Source organism: Phytophthora parasitica (genome assembly GCF_000247585.1).
Source record: "Phytophthora parasitica INRA-310 unplaced genomic scaffold supercont2.14, whole genome shotgun sequence".
NCBI classification, from domain to species: Eukaryota; Oomycota; class Peronosporomycetes; order Peronosporales; family Peronosporaceae; genus Phytophthora; species Phytophthora nicotianae.
Genome location: NW_008649000.1, coordinates 364,068 through 386,494, shown reverse-complemented (window position 1 = coordinate 386,494; position 22,427 = coordinate 364,068). Strand labels below are relative to the sequence as shown.

The following is a 22,427-nucleotide window of genomic DNA, read 5'->3' as shown; positions in this document are numbered from 1 at the left end:
AGTCTGCAGCGCAGACCAAGTGACCATGCTCACAACTAACATCTTTGCGCTGCAAATTGCCTTCCAGGAGCGACAGGGTGTTGGCGCGGTTAGGAGATACATGACACGCAATTGCCATTGGGCAAAATTCTGTCACGATGCCTTTCCATTCGTCAAAATTCTTTTTCAAACATTCAAACCCCGCGCGCCACCACTCCCTTTCCCGCTTCTCCCTCATTCTCCAACTCGACTGCAAACGCCCTCACAACGTTTCCAGTTGCCTCGGAGCCACGTCCCAACTTGCAACATGCGTGAAATCCTCTCCATCCACCTCGGCCAGGGCGGCATCCAGGTCGGTAACGCCTGCTGGGAGCTCTACTGCCTCGAGCACGGCATCCAGCCCGATGGCCAGATCCCCAGCGACTCCAGCGCCATGGGAGACGACTCGTTCTCTACTTTCTTCTCCGAGACAGGCTCGGGCAAGCACGTGCCGCGTGCCGTGTTCGTGGACTTGGAGCCCACAGTGTGTGACGAAGTCCGCACGGGCACCTACCGTCAGCTGTACCACCCGGAGCAGATCATCTCGGGCAAGGAAGACGCGGCCAACAACTACGCGCGTGGCCACTACACGATCGGAAAGGAGGTCGTGGACCTCGTCCTGGACCGCGTCCGTAAGCTAGCCGACGCCTGTACGGGGCTTCAGGGCTTCATGGTGTTCAACGCCGTCGGTGGCGGTACCGGTTCGGGTCTGGGTTCGCTGCTACTCGAGCGTCTGTCGGTCGACTACGGCCGTAAGAGCAAGCTCGGCTTCACTATCTACCCGTCGCCTCTCGTGTCGTCGGCTGTTGTGGAGCCCTACAACTCTGTGCTGTCCACGCACTCGCTGCTGGAGCACACGGATGTTGCGATTATGCTGGACAACGAGGCCATCTACGACATTTGCCGTCGCTCTCTCGACATTGAGCGCCCGACGTACACGAACCTGAACCGTCTCATTGCTCAAGTCATCTCGTCGCTCACCACGTCGCTGCGTTTCGATGGCTCGCTGAATGTGGATATCACCGAGTTTCAGACCAACCTGGTGCCGTACCCGCGTATCCACTTCATGCTCAGCTCGTATGCTCCGGTTATCTCGGCTGAGAAGGCCTACCACGAGCAGCTGTCGGTGGCCGAGATCACTAACAGCGCCTTCGAGCCGACCTCCATGATGGCCAAGTGCGACCCTCGTCACGGCAAGTACATGGCCACGTGCCTCATGTACCGCGGTGACGTCGTCCCGAAGGATGTGAATGCCGCTGTGGCCACCATCAAGACCAAGCGTACTATTCAATTCGTCGACTGGTGCCCGACCGGTTTCAAGTGCGGTATCAACTACCAGCCTCCGGCGGTTGTGCCTGGTGGCGACCTGGCGCGCGTGCAGCGTGCGGTGGCCATGATCTCGAACACCAGCGCCATTGCTGAGGTGTTCTCCCGCATCGACCACAAGTTCGACCTGATGTACGCCAAGCGTGCGTTCGTCCACTGGTTCGTGGGCGAGGGAATGGAGGAGGGCGAGTTCTCGGAGGCTCGTGAGGACCTCGCTGCTCTGGAGAAGGACTACGAGGAGGTGTCGGCCGAGACGGCCGAGGGTGAGGCCGAAGACGAGGAGTTCGGTGAGGAATACTAAGCGTCTCGCAAGCTTGTTCCACTTGACAATGGTGTCTAAACCTAGCGAAGTATGGGATGCATGACATTCCTATGCGTTAGAGGAATTTTAGAGACCAAAGTTGCCTTTGCAAGATAAGCTGAAAAAATTGCAGTGACAATTGGTGCCAAAGTTTCTATTTTCAGAGTGTTTTTCCGTGCGGGACGGTGTGTTTTGAACTCGTCCCATAATAACCTTGTCGACAGTGTCCAAACCCATCATGTTCATTGCTCTCCAGCCGAGCAAGCAGGCACTTGGACATCATGTTCGACGCGTATCTTGAAGACTATGAACATGCCCGAGAAGAGGCACTCAAGGCTATCGACGAGTATTCGCGCGCTTCGGATCCAGGTAAAATGATGTTTCCATAACAGTGTGGCAGGCAACGGCTAAATGTAAATTTTCTTTGTAGCCAAGCGCGAGGAGCTCGTTGTGACCGCGAAAACCTGCGTTGATGAAGTCGAACGATACGTACGAGTCAATGCTCACACTCAAGCTGTTTGTGGTGACCATAGTTGACGTTTGTGGCACATGTGTTGGTAGATTCGCATTTTGGAGAACGAAGCGAAGAATGGTTCGACCCCTGCAGTGAAAAGGAAAATGATGGAGCAAGTGCGCAACTGTCAAACCAAATGGACCGGTTTGAAGACTGCTTTGGAGAAGGAAATCTTGGTGGGCGACGCTCGTGCCGGAAAATCTTCCGACTCCTGGAAAGATGCCACCACGGTAAGCCTCGAGTGTTGGTTTTGGTAAGTAATTTGGATAATTCACACGCTTGTGTTCTTACAGAAAGAGCAAATGGAACGCTGCGTCGAACGTATCGACAGGTTAGAGCCTTTAAGTCCTCAACAGATGAGAGTAGTGCGACTTAACAATGCTTTTCTTTGCTAGAAATGGACGTCATTTGGATGAAGCGCAGCGTACCCTCGCGCACACAGAAGCCATCGGTACGAGTGTATTTTCTTCCAAGTTCTGAAAAAAAAAAAAATGCTAACGGTTAACTCATCATCCGTCCTCTTTAAATGCAGCGGAAAATGTTGCCAACAACTTGCTGCAGCAACGCAATCAACTTGAACATACCGAGCTCAATGTAAGCTACTCACACTTATGTGGTGTTATTGAACTGGGTCTGACGCAATGCCTTTGTTGCTTTTGCAAATAGGTGCAACAAATGCAAGAAGACACTGACGAGGCAAAGGGCTACATCCGATCCATGGCGTGCAAGGCTATTACCAGTCGAATTTTGCTGTTGTTGGTAATATTGGCCCTCGCCCTCGCCATCGTACTGGTTTCGTACTACAAATGGTACCCGCGCAACAAGAAGGACTACCTGGGCATCTTGCCAAATTCGAGCACCTCTGCTTCCGGTAGTGGATAACCAACCTACCATCTGAGAAAGAATGAGAAAATAAGGGGATGGCAGGTTATTCGACATTTTAACTCCAAGGAAGCAACATTTAATTTAGTAAAAAAAAAAAAGAGAAGCACATCCCGTTCAACTAAAGCGTCTCGTAGAAATACACGTAAATTTTGTTTGGCTGTTACGCTTGCCACCACATATTGGACATTTGCTAGACTCTTCTGGTTCTTGATACCTAAAATGCTATCCGCGGCAAAACGAGTGCAGTTTCCATGATTGTCGCGGTCGATGAGCGATCAAGCAAGGTTCTGGATCAATTGACAGCGTGATAGGATAGCTAACTGACGCTCCAAAAGCCTCGATCCAAAGCTGATAAAACCAAGTTACACCAAGCAGCCGTAGTCCGGCGAGATTTGCAAGAACACGTCGTCAAAGAACCTCTCACTACTGTAGTCCACTTGGCTCGCATGGGCTGTGAACTCCTCGTCCACGTCATTCAAAGATCGTACGTCAGCGTACTTGGTTTCCGAAGGCAGGAAATCAAGATCTGCGCTATCAAAGCCACTGGGAGGATAATCCTCGACGAACGCCTTCTTGTGGCCGGTGGGTGAAGCCTTCATAATGAGATCGGCAGCTCTGTCCGAACTGGACTTGGCAAAAACGTCGAAGTGGCTGTAAAACTGCGGTTGAGCGTAGTAGGCCTCGTTGAACTCCTCGCTCTTGAGGCCTCGGTCAAAGAATGACAAATGGGCCGGTGGCAAGTGCATCACCTGACTTCTACGGATCCGAAGGTGAGTAGACCCCGCCGGGATGACGTCGCCCAACGTCTTGGCGTCTCCGTCGGTCGGGCTGACTGTGCAGTCATAAAAGCTCAGCTCGGAGCCGAATCGCGGACTTTGGGACGCCAGTGAGTCGTTGTCGTTCTCAGATTCGACGTCCTCATCGTCGTCATCGCAGGCCAACAACTGCTGGTGTTGTGGCCCGAGACGGCCCGATGGATCTAGCCCGTAGGTCTCCGGGGCCATGAGTTTGTCCAATTGGCGCTTAAATGTGGCGTACTGGGCCTGTTGCTTGTCACTGAGCGGGGCCTGTTCCTTGCAGCGATTGAGCTCCTGAAGCGATCGCTTGAGACTGCGTACCTTGCGGTACGGCCAGTGTCGAATACCGATGGCTCGACAGCGTTTCTTGAAGGCCGTGGCCCGGACTCCAAACTTTTCGGCCGCTACCTTGAGTGGCAGGTGGAAGTGCAGACTGAAGGCCTCGAAGTTGCAGGCCGGAGACATGGACAGGAAGGCGCTCTTCCTGGCCGCGTGGGCCCGTGCGGCGTGGCCATCGCTCATGACGGGACTTTGCATGTACACGTCCTCGAGGCTGGCAACGAGTTGCAGATTGAGAGGTGCTAGAGATTCCGAATGTTGCAACATTGGCAACCTTGGTGTATGGATTGTTTCGCTTGTGCACGAGAGAGCTCGATTGGGAATGAGAACCAACACTGGCGACGGTAGAAAGATCGCAAGGCGAAACACGCAAATTCCACGTTTCAATATGGAAGATTGTATACCGCGATTTTCTGGAAAACAGGCGGAGCCTACAACAGCGGGAGCGAAACGGTGAAGGCTGAACTCACCGTTGCCAAGGGCAACGTTCACTTGATAAGTTGTCACGGAATTTCTGGCTGCGCTTCAACGGAAAAACTTGCGAGAACAAGTGCGGCGTGGCAAAAGTGAGACCAGAAAGAAGATGACATTCGCTCTCCTTAGCAAACGAGTAGGAAGAGCGTTGCGCACCGTTTCGCACAATCAACTTCAACGCAGACGGTGATTTATGATTGCGATCTTGAAAGGACGCAAATAGTATCCGATAAAATCCCTTTGGCTTTGCCACCACCAACCATTTTTTTTGCCGCTATTTATTGTTGATATAGTTTGCCTGCAGCTCCGCCCAATCCAGGCCACGATGTGTTTTGCCTTTGCTTCCGTCGTAATTGTCAACCATGCCCGAAAAAAAAAAACTTTGCTGATGAGCATTCCTCCGGTGATCGCAATTCCGGCTTTATGCATCAACTTCAACTTGTGCCAAACGTTTGAGTTGTGTTATCCTGCAATTTTTTTTTATCTAAAAAACTCTGCGTGAGGACACCTCGTCCGTTGTTTGGCACAGTGATGTTCCCATTTCGTGTTCATCTGCAGTCGCTACACTTTCGTTACTTAGTGCCTTCCATCGCTGTAATTCGATACGTCTGAAAGCAGCTTGGCAACTTCGTCTGGTGAAACCGCTTCTCCTATGATCAGCGGGTCACCTCGACGCTTGCCGTTGCGAACAGGGAACGCCTTGGCCGTCAGCAAGTTCAGTAGTTGCTCTTTCTCCAGCAGCTTCTCAACCAGTCGTTGCCGCTCCGAAGAGCTCAAGCGGCACTCAGATTGTCGACCGTGCTGCGGGCTGCCTAACAAACTGCCACTGCTGTGCGACGGCATTACGAGCGGAAGCTGCGAGACGTGCGAAATGTCACCGCGAATGTCTTGAACGCACTCCTTCAGGATCATTTCGAGCTCTGTGTGGTTTTGCAGCTCGAGTTTATACGCTGTCCTCACTTGCTGCAAATTCCTTCTTTCCACTTCCAACAACCGCTTCAAACGTTTGATAATCTCCTTGTACCGGTTGTCACTGTCCGATGCCATTGCTAAGGTGCCGACTCCTGCCGTGTTGGGACGTTGTGCCAACGCAAGACTAGTCGCTGAATCTCGGTAATGAACTTTCGGCAGAGAACTGGTGGATGCTGTGGCAAATAACGATTGCGACTGTGAGTGATGGTGTTGCTGTTGCTGTTGCCCTGATTCTCGTAGCTGATCTAACTGCTGCCGTAGAGTTTCCAGTTCTGTTCGAAGTGACACGTTGTCCTTCTTGACAGTCACGAGTTGTTTGACGAGAAATTCGCGATCGTTCTCTTGTGTAGAGAATTGCGTCTTTAACCGCTGATTTTCCCGTGTCAAGCTCTGGTTTAACCGGTCAAGTCGATCCGCCAGCTCCTTCGTCCACTCCACTTCCGTCTCGAGTTGCTTGCTCTTTTCAATCCACGCGGAAGCACCATCGTCAGTCTTGTTTTTCTCGGATTCAAGCTCCTCCTGGACACTATATAGTCGTGCTCGAAAAGCTCGCAGAAGATCTTTTTCCTGCTCTATTTGATAAACACACAAAAAAAATCAGTTCCATTGTCAAATATTCAAATGGCAAAACCGCCAACATCACATACTTGCCTTGCAAAATTTTGCTGGTACGGTCTTGTACTTGATCCACACTATCGAGAATGCTTCGATGCATTGCGCGCACACGATCCATCGAGGCATCTAACGTGTTCTCTTTACTCTTTTTTGCTCGAGAATCTGAGAGCAAAGCCTCCAGCTCATTAATCCGAACCTTGTACTGCCGTTCTCGTCGTACGTAGCTCTCCTGCATACCAAAGTTTGTGTAAGAAATGATACCTAGAGGATGTAGTCTAACATTGACAAACCTGTCTCCTAGCAAGCTCCTCATTCATCTGGGTCACGATGTCCTTCTGTTCGGTAGCATTGCCGTGCTCATCAAAGGGAGGAACTGCTGAATTCTGCTCTGCAACGGCGCTTAACCCCAGAATCTTGTTGCGGAACTTAGCCGTGCTGTCTTCAGGACTGCCAGGCTGCACACAAATCATTAAGCACGTTGAATTTAACAGAAGCTCCGAACAGAATTTACCTTTCGCCCTGCCGGTTTGGCACCTTTACTGCCTCTCGCAGGCATGAAGATCACTTCACGGTGTTCAATTACGCCGCCGATAGCGGCAACACGCGGCAAATAACTGCTACATTCTCCTTTACAGCCCATATGCGTTGCTGTGTGTATTTTCAGACACGCAAGTCACTAAAAATACGCTAACGTCTCGATATAAAAATAATACTCTACAGTTGAAAAAGTTATCGAATGCACTCACACAATCTAGTTGTATTAAGACGGCAATACATTATCTCACTGAGCCGCGTAATGAACCTGTCGGCTGTAAAGTGTTCACTCCATTTAATTACCGCATCTGCAAGGGGTCTGTTGTCAATTGGGTCTCCAGTACCTGCAACTCACGGCTAATTTTCGAGATCGCTGCGAGGTGGTGAGGCAGTGGCGACTGTCTCTCCATCGTGATCGGGTGCATCGTCAAATACGACTGCGCGTGGAAATCTCTCAAGATAGCAGTCATCATACTGGGCGACGCTGACTCTGTCACTTCGCCGTCCTTGGAAGCGGTGTCCTCCTCCAATAATATATGCACCAGAGTCACCTTGAGTACTCTCGCCTCCCGCTTCCGAGCCAGTGTGTGTTGGCCGTGTAATAAAGTGGTGGTCTTCCATGCATCGCTGCCTGTAAAATACACAGCGCGGCTACTATCACGAGCTGCTGTGTTCTCCCGAGGAGTAATTACGGCGAATCCGAGATTGTCGGACACGTACAGCGCCGTTGAGGACGGATCTTCGCGTAACTGCACCTCATCGTACGACGCCGCTGTAAGTTGTACGAGTAAAACGCACGATAGTAGCGGCCTATACGCTGAAGGTATCAACGTCTCCAACCGATTGGACCGCAATTGCTCCCACGCTGACTGCTCTTGATCGTCCATAGAAGCACCAGACAAGGTCAGTCGTGTGACCACGAGCACACTCTTGTCACCGAAGAGCGAGAAAAACTGGAGCATCTTCAGCATCATCTCAACTAGCGCGCTTTCCAGTCCCTTATCGTCTTCTTTTACCGAGATCATGTATGTTTCAAGAACGGAGCCAACCGCATCAGTACAGCTACATGCGATCCACTTTCGATCTTCTGAGAGTAAATATCCTCCATAAACGTATGACAGCTCCTTTTCACCTTCCTGATCGACAGTAGACGCATCTGTCCGCCAATCTGCCAAGTGATACAGCCTCTCGCAAAGGAAACGTGATCGTCCTGCACCACTGGAACCCCCATCGACCGGTTTAAGGTTCACGTTCTCACACACACGGTCGTACAGACCGAAGCAGTTGGGCATCAGCATGAACGGACTTGGGTTCACCTCCACTTCATACAAGTCGTCCAAGTATACCATCTCTATCGTCACACTGTCTTTCCACCCGTTGACTTCAGCGATGCTTTGCGTTCCAAATAACCCACTCGAAAAAGCACCCAACGCCCACATTTTGTGCTTCACATCGCTTCGACGGAACGGAGCCACTAAATACACCACATTACCCACGGCTGATCTGGAAAAAGCTTGTGTCTTTTTGATCGCACCGGACGACAGCACAGGGTTTAAAACTTTCCCAGCGGCGCGGAAATTAGCGAAAGGGTCCTTCATACTCTCCGCGCAGTCCACAAGTAACAGTCCGTTGGAAGCGTCCACGTTCGCATAGTGATTTCCTTCCACCGAGCTCAGATCGATTGGGGCCAAATCGCCCATGTGGCATTGTGCGTACATGCTGCGAAAGCACGTGAAGTACGAGAGCGCGAGGGATGCGAGCCACTGTGATGGAGACTGCGGACAGACGATCACGTAGTCCACTGGTTTAGGCGCCGCTACTGGATGCAGATCGCGCAATAAATATTCCGAAATGATAGCGGGTTCGACATGGTAGCTCGACTCCAGCGTGGACACACAAATTCTTGGTTCTTCCACCCGGACGCGTTCTATTCTCCTCACGTCGCTCGTCTTCGTCGGAGCTTGCGTGTAGTCCTCAAAGCTCATCCATCGTCGATCACGTCCGGCTTTTCTAACGTCGCTTTCGTTCTTGTCCCTCTTTTTCAGCAGCAAAATCAGACTCTGTATATATGGCTGCACGCGGTCCGCCACCTCGTCCTTCTCCGCAGAATTTGCCGTTGTGACCTGGAGATTCGAGTGTGCAGACCACGTTTCAGTCCCGTTCGGCTCTTGTCGCCACGTCACCATCGCATCGGACGCTGACATCTGAATTCCAAGTGAAAGTTCGGCGTCGCGCAGCTTGAAGCAATCGGAATCGCTCCATAATCTCAGCGATTCCTGGCGCGCTTGTTCTTCGAACGCAGCTTCGTCAAAGTCGAGCAGGAGACGACGCCGTTGTTCTTTCTTCTGCTGGCGATTCTTCGGGTACTGCAGCTTTGTATACTCGGATCTCCAGAACTTGAAGCGGTCCGAGTACAGACGTAGACGCAGCTGCTCAGCAGTTGCCCGGTTTATTGAGAGGCGACCTACAGTCGCTCGAAGTGGGGGCGGCATAAACGCCTCTGCGTTGGGCAAGAACTTGACTTTGGCCGATACACTTGCAGTCAAACGTTCCTCCATCATCTTGGCTTCATCGTCGACGTAGTCTTGCAATGCCTGTAACAAAGGATGGGTCTTCACAGGTCGACCATCCAGCGCCTCCTGTTGCTCGTTATGAGAGAGCGACTCCACTAGAGATACAGCCACACTCAGAGGCTTGGTATCATGCTTCGGTCTAGTGATTGTGGGCTCGGATTTCGACAGAGATGCCCTCGCCATGGAGAAGAGTTGGGCAGGGTTCAGTGCAGGTCCCTTCACGCCATTATTACTGAGCACTGACGGCTCGGTTTTGATATTTGGGCCAGTTCCATTGGCTTTGACTGGTCCAAATGTCAAGGAAAACGTTGTATCCTTGCCAGCCTTCACTTTGTAGCCTCTTCGCCGCCGTTTAAAGCGCCGAACTTCAGAGTCTACATGCAACTGCAGCTCGTCGTCATGAGGAAGTGTCATCCGGATGATCGGGCCAGTAGCATCAGGCGTATTAACGTGAGTGTCTGGAGACACAGGAGCAAAAGACTCGTCGTTCTCTGTGGAGTCGGCGCTCTCACGCTTTCGTTTGGCTTTGGCTGCTCCAGTGGCCACAGGACGTCGCAGCAATTCGTCCGTTTCCACCTCTGCTTCCTGGTTATTGTCTTCCTCTTCTTCCTCTGCGTCTTCTTCGTTCTCATCCTTCTTCACCTCGTCTTCGTGTCCACTGCCGTCGCTATCATCCATCCTCCGCCTATGCCTCCGCTTCGAGACAGCACGGAACCAGGGCGACACATCCGTATACTTGGTCTCAGCAACTATACGCGGCACCAAACCGTCCTTCAGATGCCACACATCCACCACCGAGTGGTCTTTTTGTGACGGTAGACCCATAAGTCGCTCCCACGAGCACCTCGGGTCCCCCAATTCGTCACCAAGCGACGTCAATGCGCCATCTCTCCTCACCACATCCAGCGTCACAGTCAGTAAATGACTCGGCTCAAACAACTGAAAATGCAACTGAAAAACCGGCACTGGGATCTCCTCCTCAAGGTACACTTCCACATGGTTCAGCTTGGTCAGCGATGGACAGCGGAAAACGAACTTGGCATCGTTAGGCTCGTAGAATCCGTCGTCGGTCAGTATAAACTCCTCCTGGGCGACTAATTTCTTGCTCAAAACGGAGCCCAGAGCAGCGAAAAACTGCTTCTGAATAGTCTTATCAAGAGACGTTGTAGAGTCCGACCAGGAGCCTGTGGCGGTCTCACAGACGCCTGTGGGAGGCTCAACAGGAACTGCACTTTGCATACCGTTGACTATGAACACCCAGAGCTCGGAGGAGGGCGGTGTAGTGTCCTCCTCCTTCTGTTTGGCCTCGTTGAGGACACACACAGCGTTGCGCTGCTGTAGACGTTGGTGAAAGATCGACAGAGCCGCGTCTTCGGTCTGCTTGGGCCCGGACTTGGCTGCCTTCTTGGAGTTCGTCTTCTTCTTGCCTGTTTCTTCTACTGGCGCGACGCTGTACACGTGCCATTGCAGAGACAGTAGCTCGCACTATGTGATAAAGTATGAGAGGCAGGTTAGTACGTCATTTCCGACAAAGCATAAAGTTAGAGGGTCCGAATGCAAGGGGAACCATCACTCTGGGTTGGCGACGTACAAGCGCGAAGCAATTGGTCGTGAGCGTCGGAGCGGACCGTGCTCGCTCCATTTTGAGAAGCCTAACGTGACGAGAAGGTTCACCCAGAAGCTCAAAGAGTGGCAAGAGACTTCTTCACGCACTGCCACAAGCCCGAGGACAAGGCGATGGTATGAATTTTGGTATGCGGGCGCGGACGCAAATAGTATCGATTTAAACAGGTAATATAATGTGTGTACTGCACACCAAATATCAACAGCAATGTACATGGATGGCTACATTAGACTTCAACCACGAGCGACGCCAGATAATTTGCAGTTTGTTGATTCAGTTTTCATTTCTCTAGTTGTTGCCAACAAACGCAATGGAACCTGGCGAAGGCGTGCCCATGCTTGGCGTCGGTAGTGACGCCGTCCTTGCCGCGCTGGCCACCGTCGTGCGCAAACCCAAGTCCAAGCGTCAGACCGCAACGACGCGGAATTCCAGCGTCACAGCAATCCCAGCATCTACAACAGTTGCGTTTCCGTTGGAGACTGCAGCTCCACTAGTCCAAGATATTCCTACGCTCGAGGCTGCTATCCCCACCGTGTTACTCAGGACCAGGGAAAATTCTGCGATGGTCAACGACTCAACTGCCGCTTCTGCAGAGGCAACCAGGGTCGAGTCTCGATCAACGGACAGTCATCGTGTTGCAGACTCGCGCGTGCTCGGTATCGCGAATGACGCCGCCATTGCCACCATGGCGAGAAAACACAAACGTAAGCCTGCAAAAACTTTTGTTCCGACTAACGCCAATTCACCTCCAAAATCTTCAGCATCACTAGCATTGCCGCTCTTCACGTGCAGTGTCGGCTCGCTAGTTTCGAACTCACTCACGCCTGACATCGCTGGCATGACTATCCGAACTACACTTGATACCGTATCATCTCAATCCTCTGACGATTCATTGCTGGTTTCGCCGTGTTTTGCAGCAAACTCGCCGATTACTGACACCAGTTTATCAGCTGAAGACCCGTCGACGTTTGGTATTGGCAGCAGAGATACATTAGTCAAGCCCAAACAACCCACACCGACCATCAGCCACCACTCTCACCCAACGCAAGCGTCCAACTTTGTGGACTTGACAGCAATTCGTCGTGTCAATCCGAATTCTGCAGATATTGTGGGCATTCCTACTGCAACTTTTAAGCAGACCACCACCGTCGTCGACTACTGGTTCAGTAGTGACACTCGTGGAGAAAACGAGTTGGTTAAGTACACCAAGGAGGCTACAAAGACAATCAAGATTGGGGTGGATACCTTGAATCATGATGAAATGATCAGGGAGCTAGGTGCCGCTGTTGGTCGAGGCGTTGTCGCCCAGCTCTTTATTGATTTCAAGGCTTGCAACGGAGGACTTGCATGGGTCAAAGAGCTTTTGGAGGCCGGTGTCGAGATGTGCCATAGCACAGAGAAGTTCGAGTGGAAAATCGCGCTTTTTGACGGTCAGATCCTCGTGCAAGGCTCGCAAAGCTGGATGAAAAGCGATCTACAGGAACTCAACATGGACTACACTATCGTCCAGACTGGATCAATCGGTAAGAATCTGTATGCTGGAGAAGTTAATGCTTTCTTAACGCTCTACTCTCAAGTGTCTGCGTTTGAGTGTCAGTTTGACAAGATGTGGAAGGCTGCAAACAAGAACGTGACGAAGCGAGCAAGAACTTTTGCAAACACCGATCAAAGAGACAAAACAGAGTCGTCTGACTCGGAGGGATCGAGCGAAATGGAGCCAGGCAAGAGGCGTAAGCTAAGGAAGAGAACAACCTTCCCTACAACCCTTCAGTTTTTGGAGATGATGGGGTTGTAGACCTCACTAGTAGTCACTGCATCCGGTACGCACGACCAACAAGCGACTTTTGTGTTTCCCAAGTAGATTTTTGCAATGCAGCAGCCAGTCAAACATGCACCTTAACGCCTAACGGCCTCCAATTCCTTCAGGTCAGTGCAGCTAAACCCAGTTACGCTTTCTGCATGGTGGCTTCAATCTCCTCCACGGTTCGAGGCACTTTGCTCATGCACTCGACGCCCGTAGCGGTAACTACGACATCCGATTCAATTCTGACTCCGCCCGTGCCACGGAAGCGAGACAGCATCTCCTGGTTAACGAACTTGGCCGTAACAGGGTTGGCCAGCACTGCCTGGATCTGGGCCTCAATGAAGTAGCAGCCCGGCTCCACTGTCAGCACCATGTTCTTCTCCAAGTTACGCACACAACGCAGTTTGGCCAGGATCTTCTTCGTGGAGCGCTCGTAGCCGATGGGGATGCCGCCAACATCGTGAGTGTCCAGGCCCATCATGTGGCCCAGACCGTGAGGGTAGAAGTACGCCGAGATCTCGTGGTCCATCAGCTCGTCCACCGTGCCATTCTGGAACAGTCCGTACTCAAGAAGATGCTGCGTCAGCACACGATGCGACAGCAAGTGCATGTCCACGTAGCTAACTCCAGGCTTGATGGCCGTCATGACGGCGTCGTGGGCCTTGAGCACGCCTTCGTAGACCATGCGTTGGTCTGAGGAGAACACGCCGTTCACGGGCCACGAGCACGTGATGTCCGACGTGTAGCCATGTAGCTCTCCACCCATGTCGTTGAGGAACAGGTCACCATCTTCAAGGAGCTTGTCATTCGGCGCTCCGGCATGGCCATAGTGCAGCGCCGAGGCGTTGTGGCCACTACCGCAAATGCAAGTGTACGCATGGAAACGAGCGCCTCCATTACTGTACACATAGTGCAAAAAGTCACTCTCGGCGTGGAACTCCATCTTGCCCGGACGGATGTTCTTCATCACGTTAATATGCGCGCGAGACGAGAGTTTGTTGACAAAGCGAAGCAGCTCCAACTCCTTCTCCGTCTTGATCACACGGCACTCCACCAGCACTGGGTGTAGCGCTGCCTTATCTACCTCGAACTTCTCAATACCTTCGAAAGTCGACGTCGTGGTCGTCTCCAGACCGCTGTCCGTGTTCTTACCGTGCAACACGTACAGCTTCTTGGCCTTGAGCTTATCGGCCAGCACGGCCGCCATCTCGTCCATGTAGAAGACCTCGTCCACCTTGTAGTGCGCCTTGAAGTAAGCCAGTGGCTTTCGGTCGCCGCACCAGAGCTCCCACTCGTCGCTCAGACGCGGCACGAACAGCACAGCCTTACGCGTGGCCAGGTCCACGAGGCCCGCGCATCCAGGCTCGCGCACACCGAAGAGATATTGGAAGAAGCTCTCCTGGTGGAAATTGTACTGAATGTCCGTGTCATAGCGGTCCACCTCGACGCCGCCGTGCAGCAGGATGGCGGCCGCGCTGCTTTTGGCCTCAGGGTGGATCTGCAGGAACTTGTGCACGACGTTCTGGCGGATCTGCACGTGCATGGAGAAGTCGATGGGGAAGAGCTCGTAACCCTCAGCCGGGTCGGCCAGTACGCGGCCGTTCTGCACCATGGCCAGGTGAGTATGACCGTTGCCGGATCCGTTCATGGCCGCGCCGTTTGCGCTTGGTCGGCGCTGGCCAATGCTCTTGCGGTTCTTGGGGTCGTAGGCGGCCGCGCGTTTCTTCTGCAACAGGGCGAGGGAGGCCATGGCCGCCGTGGCCGTGGCCGCGGCCAACAGTCCGTTCACATGCTCCGAACTCATCCCCGATGCTCAAAGCGCTTCCTTCACGTTTGTTTATGCCGATATTTAAAGTCGGGTGTGGTAGAGAAACGTGTACATGTGGTGTGGCACTTGAAAGCTGTACCGTGTATGACATTAGAACTGCCATGGCCAACTGCAATTTGTTTTAACCAATCAAATCGTTATATTCCTCTGATAGGCGAAAACCAGAGACTAAAACGATTTGATTACCGTGCCTCACAAAATAAAATGCTTAACAGAAAAACAGCGTTTTTTTTTCTATTTGAAGAATTTTTGCTAACACAAAAATACCAGATTTCACACCTCGAAACAAAACTGAGGCAACTTAGAACCATCTAAGCATTTGCCAAGTAATCCTCTCGTCTCATGAAGAAGATTTTGCCCCAGAACAAGTGGAACGAGCGGTGACTGAGAGTACAAGAGGCGCGAACACAGATAAACCGCACTCAAGCTCAAATCCGAATAGTGATCTATATGCAAACCGATCTCTTAATACCGATAAAGAAACGATATCTATGCTGGAAAGTCAAACAATTGATCCCTCCTGATGGAAAGTACCACGAATGAGGAAGCTGTGTTGGCTATAAACGAAGACCAAAACGAAAGCAGTAATGTGAAGTACTTTCTAAAAAGACTATCAAGACCCGCGTACAGCAAAAAGAGAACTCTTTCAAGAGCACATCGCCCGACTTAAGAACAACGATGTATATAGCACGTGTGCTCATTCAGAACCACCACGTGGAAGATTTAAGCTGAGAGAAAACTTACTATATCAATAAATCAGTTCATTTACTGCATTGAGAAAGTTTGTATTTTGCTCACATCTTCCGTGATGTCGTCCCTGGTGATTTTTGACCAATGAGAATTTTGTTTCTTTGCTACCACACAAAAATAGCAGTTTCACGGGAAAAAAATCAGGTAAGACGAGAGCAGTTCGGAATTGTGCCAAAGCATAATTTTGTGAGGTAAGGTAGCTAAGATTTATGTAGTATAGTATTTTAAGGACCTGCATACATGTATTTTAATACATTTATTAATTTAAAATAACTATTACTTGATCCCTTGTCTTCGTGTCGGGAGGACTAAATATTATTCAAGGTCTCAAAGTATTGGAAAACCTCAGCGCTTTCGATGGAAAAAAAATACTCTTTCAACGTGGCCTTGCAGCTTTTCGGCTTCAATAATGCCTCGAATTTCCCTGCTACCGTGAAATAGAACCGCACAGGGCGACAACGACCTGTACCAGTGAAGCCGTTGCTGAAGAAAAGCTATGCAAAGTTATGAGCACAGCGATCGGCTTCGCTAAGCCGATCGCTGCGCTCATGCTGCGAAGAAAATCTCAGCGTTTGTGCTTTTTGACACGCTTTAAGGTCTTATTATGTGCTCTGGGCTTACTGTACGACGTCAGTCAGTTATACCATCCACTTCTGCCCACAGTGGATGATTCATCCAAGTCTCACCAAGTTAGATAATTGCATCCGGTATCCGTATATACTTCACCGAGTTCCTCGGCGCCTTACGCTGAACATCATAAGGTTAACCTGTTCGGTGTTCAGAGATAATCTGTAGATTCTGTTGGCTACGCCTAATAATAGTTTTCTGATGACCATCTTGGACTAGCTGTTCTCAAACAGCGTTGCCTTATGTATTGGGTAGTATAACTGGGAGATTTTCGATCTCGTAGACGCCGACTGGCAGTGTTCCCTCGAGCGCTGAAGTACTCGACTATAGTATTGAACAAATGCAACACTAATAATAATAATAATAAGGTTTCCTATAGTTGACTTTGACCTTAGGAGCTTTCTACATTTGCAGATGCATTTCCTCCTCTCCAACTCTTGTATAAAACTCTATGGCCTAACAAAAGGAACTACCATAATTTAAGCATGGGTTTATCAATATCCGAGTGGTTTGTTGAGGTTAACCATACATTTTTTTCACTGATAGTAAGTTCGTTTGCTTTTTGCAGCTTAGTGTTAACGGCCTCCCTTTCCAGAACTCTTTACTTATTGGATTAAACTACCTACATGTGCCAGTAAAACTGAAGATGAGAAGGCATTAACGTTAGTATGCTTTATCTACCAGACACGAGCACTGGTCAGTCGGAGTTGAGAATATGTAATCTATCTGAGTGCACTACATGTAACATATGCCCATGACGACACAATGCTTAGTCGCATAAAATCCAGAGATCTTCCGTGCGAAGCACGGCTTTGTAATATTTTAATGTGACATAATTGAACAGGTTTGTGTGGCCTATCTTCGATCAAATCTCAACGACGATCATCTTTGAAATTTCGACCAATGATAATCACGGTGTAGTCTTACAGGGCTTCAAGCACCTCCGAATCAGACATACTGAATGGGTTAACCCTTTTAACCTGTCTAGTACTAGCGACAAATCATTAATTAGTTGCTAACTAATCCAGGCATAAGAAAGCTATGTATGACCGTGACATACCAAATAAATGCGCTTAAAGTAATGGGCAATAACCGGGCTTGGGTTAAGTTCTTCTGTATGCCGGGGCGATTCTGGGCCGCACAAACTCTAGGATAGGGGTATGTTTACAATTATCAGTACATTTCCGGGTTTGCCAGCACACATTCGGTTTATGGCAAACTCAACGTATTGTAATAGCCATTGAGGTGGCAAGTTTTGGATACTTGAACAACTGAATTAACCCAACTGCCAAATTTTGTGATGCTCATGTTGATAGAAGGTTGCGTTCCTTTCGAAAGGTTGTCATTGCGCGATTCACTCCCTAACTCCGACCAACCATGCGTCCAACACAAGCTCTTGTCGCCACATTAATTGTTCTCTTCGTCTGTAGCAATGCCATTTTGGCAGCTAGATCTCCCAAGATGTCAACGATTGTTGCTGACCAAAGGCGTTTGCTGAAGAGTGATCACATCATTGAAGCGGAAAACGAAACCGCTGCAGAAAGGGGCTTCTGGAGTACACTGGGAAAGAACATTAAAGTGCTATACTGGTTGGAAACCAGGCAGGCCGACGACGCAGTCATGAAGAAGCTACACCTGGACGGACTAAGCGGTCCAGCTCTTACGGCTCACAAGAACTACAAGTTTTATGAAAAATTCGCCAAAATGGCTTTGGACATTCGACTCAGCAAGCGTCTTCAAAAGGATACCTCCACTTATCGTGTCTGGACGGAACTGGGCTTCGGGAAGCTTACCAAAGCGTCCGACCTCGCGGGAATCATTGGCAGCGATAATTTCCAGATCTACGCGCGTTACGTGACTAGGTTTGACCAGATGAAAATTGAATACTCGCGGGCCTCGAATTTTCGGAACGCAGTGGTGATCTCTAGAGAGGTTCCGGAAGTGGAAATGGTGGCGAGAACGCTTATTTTGGCCAAATCAAAGTGGGGAGAGGAGGACGTGAAAATATTGCTGGGATTGACTGTGCCCGGCAAACCGGGATTGACTTTAAAAGGTGACGCTCTGAAGAAGCACGTGGACTACAAATACTTCGCCGAGATCATCCTGAAGGAAAGACAGAGACTGAAAAATGAACCGCTTACATTGAAAGGGCTGGAGCGAATCTTTGGAAAAGAACTCACTCTGCTTCAACAAGAATTGGGCAAGTACAAATGACAACTGACCCGTCTCAGAAACTACCGGACTCCTTCTCGTCCGCCTAGGTGTAGAGCAGTAGAACTTCATTTTAATGCATTATGAAGAATGTATTAACATGTTAGATATGTTCTTGATAATGCATGTCTGTTGGAGCTAAAAAAAAAAAAAACTGAAAAAGATGCTGGCTATACCTGTTGTTGCAACATGAGTGTCTGTAGTTATATGCAATTACTTCTATCTTGGCTCTGGCAGGTATTCTTCTTCACCTTAGAGTAATCAGGAAACGTCAGTGTGTTGACAATCCGGACCAGTTGCAGACCCTTCTCCATCTTGATCGCGCGATGCTCCACCAGCACCGGGTCTTGTCGTCCTCGAATTTTTTAATACCTACAAATGTCGACACTTGGTGGCTCCTTTAGTTCGCTACCCTCGAACATCTCGCTGAGGTTGAGCACATTGTTGAGCGCTCATATGTATTAAAGTAGACCCAGTAGCGTGTTGTTACACTACTCAGCCGGATCGGCCAAAAGTCACTTGATCTACTAACGCAGCAGGGCTGGCTTCCGGTACAGGAAAGTAAACGTCGACACGAACTTGGCGGTCGTAGCCGTCACCAATCTTTCCTCATTATGTGAAGCTTGCTTTGAAGATCAACACGCTACAGAAGTCGACGTCATCGTTGGTCTGAAACCTTTAATAATTATTATTCGTATATGTGTCAGCTTATTCGTAGTCGTACTTAGCTCATAACATTCGTGATATCAAGAAACCAATTCTGAGAAAACATAGCCATCAAATTAAGCCCCAATTTACATTTCACTTGAAGATTCTGCAATGTTGATGCAGCATTTCCGACACTGACGTGAAGCGGCATCTTGAGCTGGCATTTCGGATCTGTCCGCCTTCCGCGCTCTCTTCCTTCACCTCCTCCAGTATGGACCGCATCAACCGCATCCGCTCGCACGTGGCCAACGGCTCGCCCGCGCCCGTGACGCCCGAGGAAGACGTGGTCATCGTGTCGGCGCTGCGCACGCCCATCACCAAGGCTCGTCGCGGCGGCTTCAAGGACACCACGCCCGACGTGTTGCTGGGCCACGTGCTTCAGGCCGTCCTCAAGCAGGCCAAGGTGGACTTCAAGCTCGTGGGCGACATCGTGGTGGGCAACGTGCTGCAACCCGGCGCTGGCGCCGGCATGGCCCGTATGGCCCAGCTGGCCGCGGGCATCCCGCACACTGTGCCGCTGCATGTAATCAACCGCCAATGCAGCTCCGGCCTGCAGGCCGTGGCCAACGTCACGGCCGCCATCAAGGCTGGCTACTATGACATCGGCATCGCGGCCGGCGTCGAGTGTATGTCACTGTCCGGAATCGGCAAAGACCCGCCGACCGTCAACTGGGAACGCGTTGGACAGGTGCAGGACGCTATGGACTGCACTGTGCCCATGGGCATTACGAGCGAGAATGTGGCCGAGAAGTACGGCATTTCGCGCACGAAGCAGGACGAGCTGGCGGCCCTTTCGCACGCCAAGGCGGCCGCGGCCCAGGCCAACGGTTGGTTCAAGGAGGAGATCACGCCTGTGTCCACTGTTATTAAGGACAAGGACGGCAATGAGAAATCGGTCATCATCTCCCAGGACGATGGTGTGCGAGCTGGCACGACGGTCGAGAAGCTGGCCAAGCTGCGGCCGGCCTTCAAGGAGGGCGGCTCCACCACGGCCGGTAACTCGAGCCAGGTCAGTGACGGCGCCGCTGCCGTGCTGCTCATGCGCCGCTCGGTGGCCAAGCAGATGGGTCTGCCGATCCTCGGCCGCTTTGTGTCGTACGCTGTGGCCGGTGTGCCCCCCGCTCTAATGGGCATTGGCCCGGCCTACGCCATCCCGGAGGCTCTGCAGAAGGCCGGCCTGCGTCAGGACCAGATCGACGTGTTTGAGATCAACGAGGCGTTCGCCAGCCAGGCCACGTACTGCGTTGAGAAGTTGGGTATTCCTATTGAGAAGGTTAATCCCAAGGGTGGTGCTATTGCTCTTGGCCACCCTCTGGGCTGCACGGGAGCTCGTCAGATGTCGACGCTGCTGTACCAGCTCAAACGGAAAAACCAACGCTATGGAGTCATCTCGATGTGCATCGGTACGGGCATGGGCGCTGCTGCTGTCTTCGAGCGCGAGCCATAGGCTACTAAAGACTTGGCCAGAAGGAGGGAAGTGTAGTTATCTGTGCTTATCAAAAACAATTCTGCTGATTTCTAAAAAATTGGCTCCATTGACAATTTTGACAATATTTCTAACGCGTTGAATGTCGAACTGGAGTAGACTTCGTTGTAGCATTCGATGCCTTCGCTTCAGGCTTTGGGATAATTGGCAGCTGGACTACTGCGTCGTCTTTCTGGTTTTCATTCTTGCGACGTCGACGAGATCGAGTCGGAGAAGGTGGCGGATTGACTGGAGGGCGAGCGATCTTCTTCACCCACGAGATATCGCACAGCTTGTCGTTAGTTAAGGCACCGCCAGTTACCCATTCAGGCTGAGGCTTCTGCACTATTGAGCGTGGCTTCTTGAGGACATTGGATTGTCTGGTGCGTTTGCGATCTGAATTTGGTGGTGGTAGACGCTCTTGAATTTCTGGCATTGAAATGTCTTCAGCTTCCTGGTTTATCCAAAACGATGGTAAGAGTGATTAACACGGTGAACGAATAGGCAAGTGCTGAGATTTGTGTAGCACCTTGGTCTGAAGAACAGGCTTTAGATACGTCCTGATTAAAATTTCGATCAAAAAAAAAACAATAAAAAAAATGTCAGACATAGTAAAAAAAAATCACAGCCTGATTGCAACTCACAACTGGCGTCCACGATGCGAGAAGCACTTTTTATTGGGTTGGTACCATTCACGCATATGCGAGTATGCCAACGTCTTGATCTTCACCTCTTCTTCGTCATTTTCCTCCAGTTGTTGTTTCTTCAGCAGCTCTCGTCTCTCATTCTCTTTACGTTCTTCCTCTTGTCGTTTCCTCTCCATTTCCTCCATGCGAGCAGCTTCTTCTAGTGCTTCCTGTTCCAGTCGTAGCTGTCGCGCCTTGTCAATCGCTATTTGCTCTTCGATGGTACGATTTGCAGCAGCCTCTCTCTCTTCTCGAGCAGATCTAACACGATGTTGTTGTTTCTCCAGCATGGTCTTATAAAGCGAAGTTAACTAGCAACGACACACAAGTTAGAGTCGCAACACTATAACCCACTTACTAAGAATGGAAAATCCCCTACCATTGGAGCTACAGTTGACGAAAAGCAGTCCATCGTTAGCGAATCCAACACTTCCTCAACGTAAGATGTATTAGGAGAAAAATTTCCAAGATCAGCCTCCCCGTCGTCCGTATTCTCGTCGTGTTCTAGTGCTTCTTCCATCACACCGTCACTACGCAAATAGAGTGTTAGCAACTTTACGGCAGAATTGTTTTGGACAGTACACTTACCACAGAATGATCTCCTCATAGTTCTCTCTAGACGCAGGTGTCGGCTCTTTTAAGCAAGAAACACCTTCCACTTGTAGCTTTATCTCACTCATGTCACCACTTATACTTTCAGACCCCTTCGATTCCATCGGTATTAACTGCACATGCTCCATCGACTCTCCTTCCAGCATCCTCGATCCCGTGACCTGCAAATACTGGAAATTCTGTTGCCAGTGCTGGAATTGTGGAGGTCTCTTGAACCGATACTGGTCGCTCATGTACACATACGCAGGAACGCTCCCTTCCTCTGCATTTGTTCCTTTGTTCTCCCCACTTGCAGGCGTTGAATCCACTAGCGGCAACTGAAAAAGCTGTAAACCAAGCGTCAAATATCAATAAAATGTATACCAAAGACTCCGACAGCCTCTACGCAGCACTTGCTTGTTCCTCTGTAGCCCTTAGCAGCTCCAGTGTACGCTTTTCCGCCTGAAACAGTAGGCTTCATTAGAATAATCGGGTTAACTTATCTATGAGCGCGAGTTTTGAGTGAACGAACGGCCACCTGCGCCTCAAACTGTTTGAACGCGTCGGCCAGACCACACCCTTCTTCGTCCGAGTGGTGGATATAGTCAAAGTCATCAGCGTCGTCGTGTTCGGAGCCTGCATCGACGCTGGGACCAGAGCTCTCAATTTCCATTTTTGATGAGTCCTTTCAGGATCAAACGTAAATTATCATTTACAGTGAAGTTAATATGTCGACCACCGAAAGGCAACTCTAAAGTTGAAGCTATCTTGAGCCATGCGAAGAA

General features: G+C 50.4%; 10 protein-coding genes across 14 annotated transcripts; 5 read left to right on the top strand and 5 right to left on the bottom strand.

The window, feature by feature from the left end:
- The first annotated feature begins 135 nt into the window (after positions 1–135).
- On the top strand, positions 136–1,881 carry PPTG_08465 (tubulin alpha chain). Its single transcript, XM_008902562.1, has one exon. It carries the CDS (start codon positions 287–289, stop codon positions 1,643–1,645), a length of 1,359 nt encoding a protein of 452 aa, XP_008900810.1. The 5' UTR covers positions 136–286; the 3' UTR covers positions 1,646–1,881.
- Positions 1,783–3,206, top strand: PPTG_08464 (hypothetical protein). Of its 3 annotated transcripts, XM_008902559.1 has the most exons (7): positions 1,783–2,014; positions 2,076–2,134; positions 2,207–2,389; positions 2,453–2,490; positions 2,555–2,610; positions 2,692–2,753; positions 2,826–3,206. In XM_008902559.1, exons 1-7 carry the CDS (start codon positions 1,927–1,929, stop codon positions 3,039–3,041), a joined length of 702 nt encoding a protein of 233 aa, XP_008900807.1. In that variant the 5' UTR covers positions 1,783–1,926; the 3' UTR covers positions 3,042–3,206. The 3 variants fall into 3 exon arrangements, with proteins under 3 accessions (XP_008900807.1, XP_008900809.1, XP_008900808.1); XM_008902561.1 differs by having other exon boundaries at positions 2,076–2,389; XM_008902560.1 differs by having other exon boundaries at positions 1,783–2,389.
- Positions 3,109–4,503, bottom strand: PPTG_08463 (hypothetical protein). The gene has a single exon (XM_008902558.1). It carries the CDS (start codon positions 4,445–4,447, stop codon positions 3,407–3,409), a length of 1,041 nt encoding a protein of 346 aa, XP_008900806.1. The 5' UTR covers positions 4,448–4,503; the 3' UTR covers positions 3,109–3,406.
- A 705-nt stretch (positions 4,504–5,208) lies between these two features.
- Positions 5,209–6,881, bottom strand: PPTG_08462 (hypothetical protein; the record flags this gene model as incomplete). The annotated part of the gene is made up of 4 exons (XM_008902557.1): positions 5,209–6,198; positions 6,299–6,470; positions 6,532–6,696; positions 6,753–6,881. The coding sequence occupies 4 exons, from the start codon at positions 6,879–6,881 to the stop codon at positions 5,231–5,233; spliced, it is 1,434 nt and encodes a 477-aa protein (XP_008900805.1). The 3' UTR covers positions 5,209–5,230.
- An 81-nt stretch (positions 6,882–6,962) lies between these two features.
- Positions 6,963–11,131, bottom strand: PPTG_08461 (hypothetical protein). Its single transcript, XM_008902556.1, has 2 exons — positions 10,940–11,131; positions 6,963–10,833 (listed from the first exon to the last, which is right to left on the bottom strand). The coding sequence occupies exons 1-2, from the start codon at positions 10,988–10,990 to the stop codon at positions 7,075–7,077; spliced, it is 3,810 nt and encodes a 1,269-aa protein (XP_008900804.1). The 5' UTR covers positions 10,991–11,131; the 3' UTR covers positions 6,963–7,074.
- Positions 11,132–11,282: 151 nt separating this feature from the next.
- PPTG_08460 (hypothetical protein) lies at positions 11,283–12,897 on the top strand (the record flags this gene model as incomplete). The annotated part of the gene is made up of 2 exons (XM_008902555.1): positions 11,283–12,495; positions 12,550–12,897. 2 exons carry the CDS (start codon positions 11,283–11,285, stop codon positions 12,765–12,767), a joined length of 1,431 nt encoding a protein of 476 aa, XP_008900803.1. The 3' UTR covers positions 12,768–12,897.
- Positions 12,430–14,628, bottom strand: PPTG_08459 (hypothetical protein). Its single transcript, XM_008902554.1, has one exon. It carries the CDS (start codon positions 14,578–14,580, stop codon positions 12,919–12,921), a length of 1,662 nt encoding a protein of 553 aa, XP_008900802.1. The 5' UTR covers positions 14,581–14,628; the 3' UTR covers positions 12,430–12,918.
- Positions 14,629–17,442: 2,814 nt separating this feature from the next.
- PPTG_08458 (hypothetical protein) lies at positions 17,443–18,363 on the top strand (the record flags this gene model as incomplete). The annotated part of the gene is made up of 1 exon (XM_008902553.1): positions 17,443–18,363. The coding sequence occupies one exon, from the start codon at positions 17,443–17,445 to the stop codon at positions 18,193–18,195; it is 753 nt and encodes a 250-aa protein (XP_008900801.1). The 3' UTR covers positions 18,196–18,363.
- Positions 18,364–19,008: 645 nt separating this feature from the next.
- PPTG_08457 (hypothetical protein) lies at positions 19,009–20,497 on the top strand. The gene has a single exon (XM_008902552.1). It carries the CDS (start codon positions 19,112–19,114, stop codon positions 20,345–20,347), a length of 1,236 nt encoding a protein of 411 aa, XP_008900800.1. The 5' UTR covers positions 19,009–19,111; the 3' UTR covers positions 20,348–20,497.
- On the bottom strand, positions 20,413–22,353 carry PPTG_08456 (hypothetical protein). 3 transcript variants are annotated; one of them, XM_008902549.1, is made up of 7 exons: positions 22,181–22,335; positions 22,060–22,104; positions 21,640–21,989; positions 21,431–21,581; positions 21,010–21,362; positions 20,895–20,925; positions 20,413–20,819 (listed from the first exon to the last, which is right to left on the bottom strand). In XM_008902549.1, exons 1-7 carry the CDS (start codon positions 22,313–22,315, stop codon positions 20,457–20,459), a joined length of 1,428 nt encoding a protein of 475 aa, XP_008900797.1. In that variant the 5' UTR covers positions 22,316–22,335; the 3' UTR covers positions 20,413–20,456. The 3 variants fall into 3 exon arrangements, with proteins under 3 accessions (XP_008900797.1, XP_008900798.1, XP_008900799.1); XM_008902550.1 differs by having other exon boundaries at positions 22,060–22,353; XM_008902551.1 differs by having other exon boundaries at positions 21,640–22,104.
- Positions 22,354–22,427: the final 74 nt, after the last annotated feature.

Bases quoted from the DNA above. Each gene is read 5' to 3' on its own strand.
- PPTG_08465 (XM_008902562.1), top strand. From the start codon at position 287: ATGCGTGAAATCCTCTCCATCCACCTCGGCCAGGGCGGCATCCAGGTC.
- PPTG_08464 (XM_008902559.1), top strand. From the start codon at position 1,927: ATGTTCGACGCGTATCTTGAAGACTATGAACATGCCCGAGAAGAGGCA. The intron at 2,390-2,452 runs GTAAGCCTCGAG...GTGTTCTTACAG, and splicing joins CCTGGAAAGATGCCACCACG to AAAGAGCAAATGGAACGCTG. The intron at 2,611-2,691 runs GTACGAGTGTAT...CTTTAAATGCAG, and splicing joins CGCGCACACAGAAGCCATCG to CGGAAAATGTTGCCAACAAC.
- PPTG_08463 (XM_008902558.1), bottom strand. From the start codon at position 4,447: ATGTTGCAACATTCGGAATCTCTAGCACCTCTCAATCTGCAACTCGTT.
- PPTG_08461 (XM_008902556.1), bottom strand. From the start codon at position 10,990: ATGGAGCGAGCACGGTCCGCTCCGACGCTCACGACCAATTGCTTCGCG. The intron at 10,834-10,939 runs GTACGTCGCCAA...TTTATCACATAG, and splicing joins CGACCAATTGCTTCGCGCTT to TGCGAGCTACTGTCTCTGCA.
- PPTG_08459 (XM_008902554.1), bottom strand. From the start codon at position 14,580: ATGAGTTCGGAGCATGTGAACGGACTGTTGGCCGCGGCCACGGCCACG.
- PPTG_08457 (XM_008902552.1), top strand. From the start codon at position 19,112: ATGGACCGCATCAACCGCATCCGCTCGCACGTGGCCAACGGCTCGCCC.
- PPTG_08456 (XM_008902549.1), bottom strand. From the start codon at position 22,315: ATGGAAATTGAGAGCTCTGGTCCCAGCGTCGATGCAGGCTCCGAACAC. The intron at 21,582-21,639 runs GTAAGTGTACTG...CTATTTGCGTAG, and splicing joins TATGAGGAGATCATTCTGTG to TGACGGTGTGATGGAAGAAG. The intron at 21,363-21,430 runs GTAGGGGATTTT...TGTCGTTGCTAG, and splicing joins CGTCAACTGTAGCTCCAATG to TTAACTTCGCTTTATAAGAC.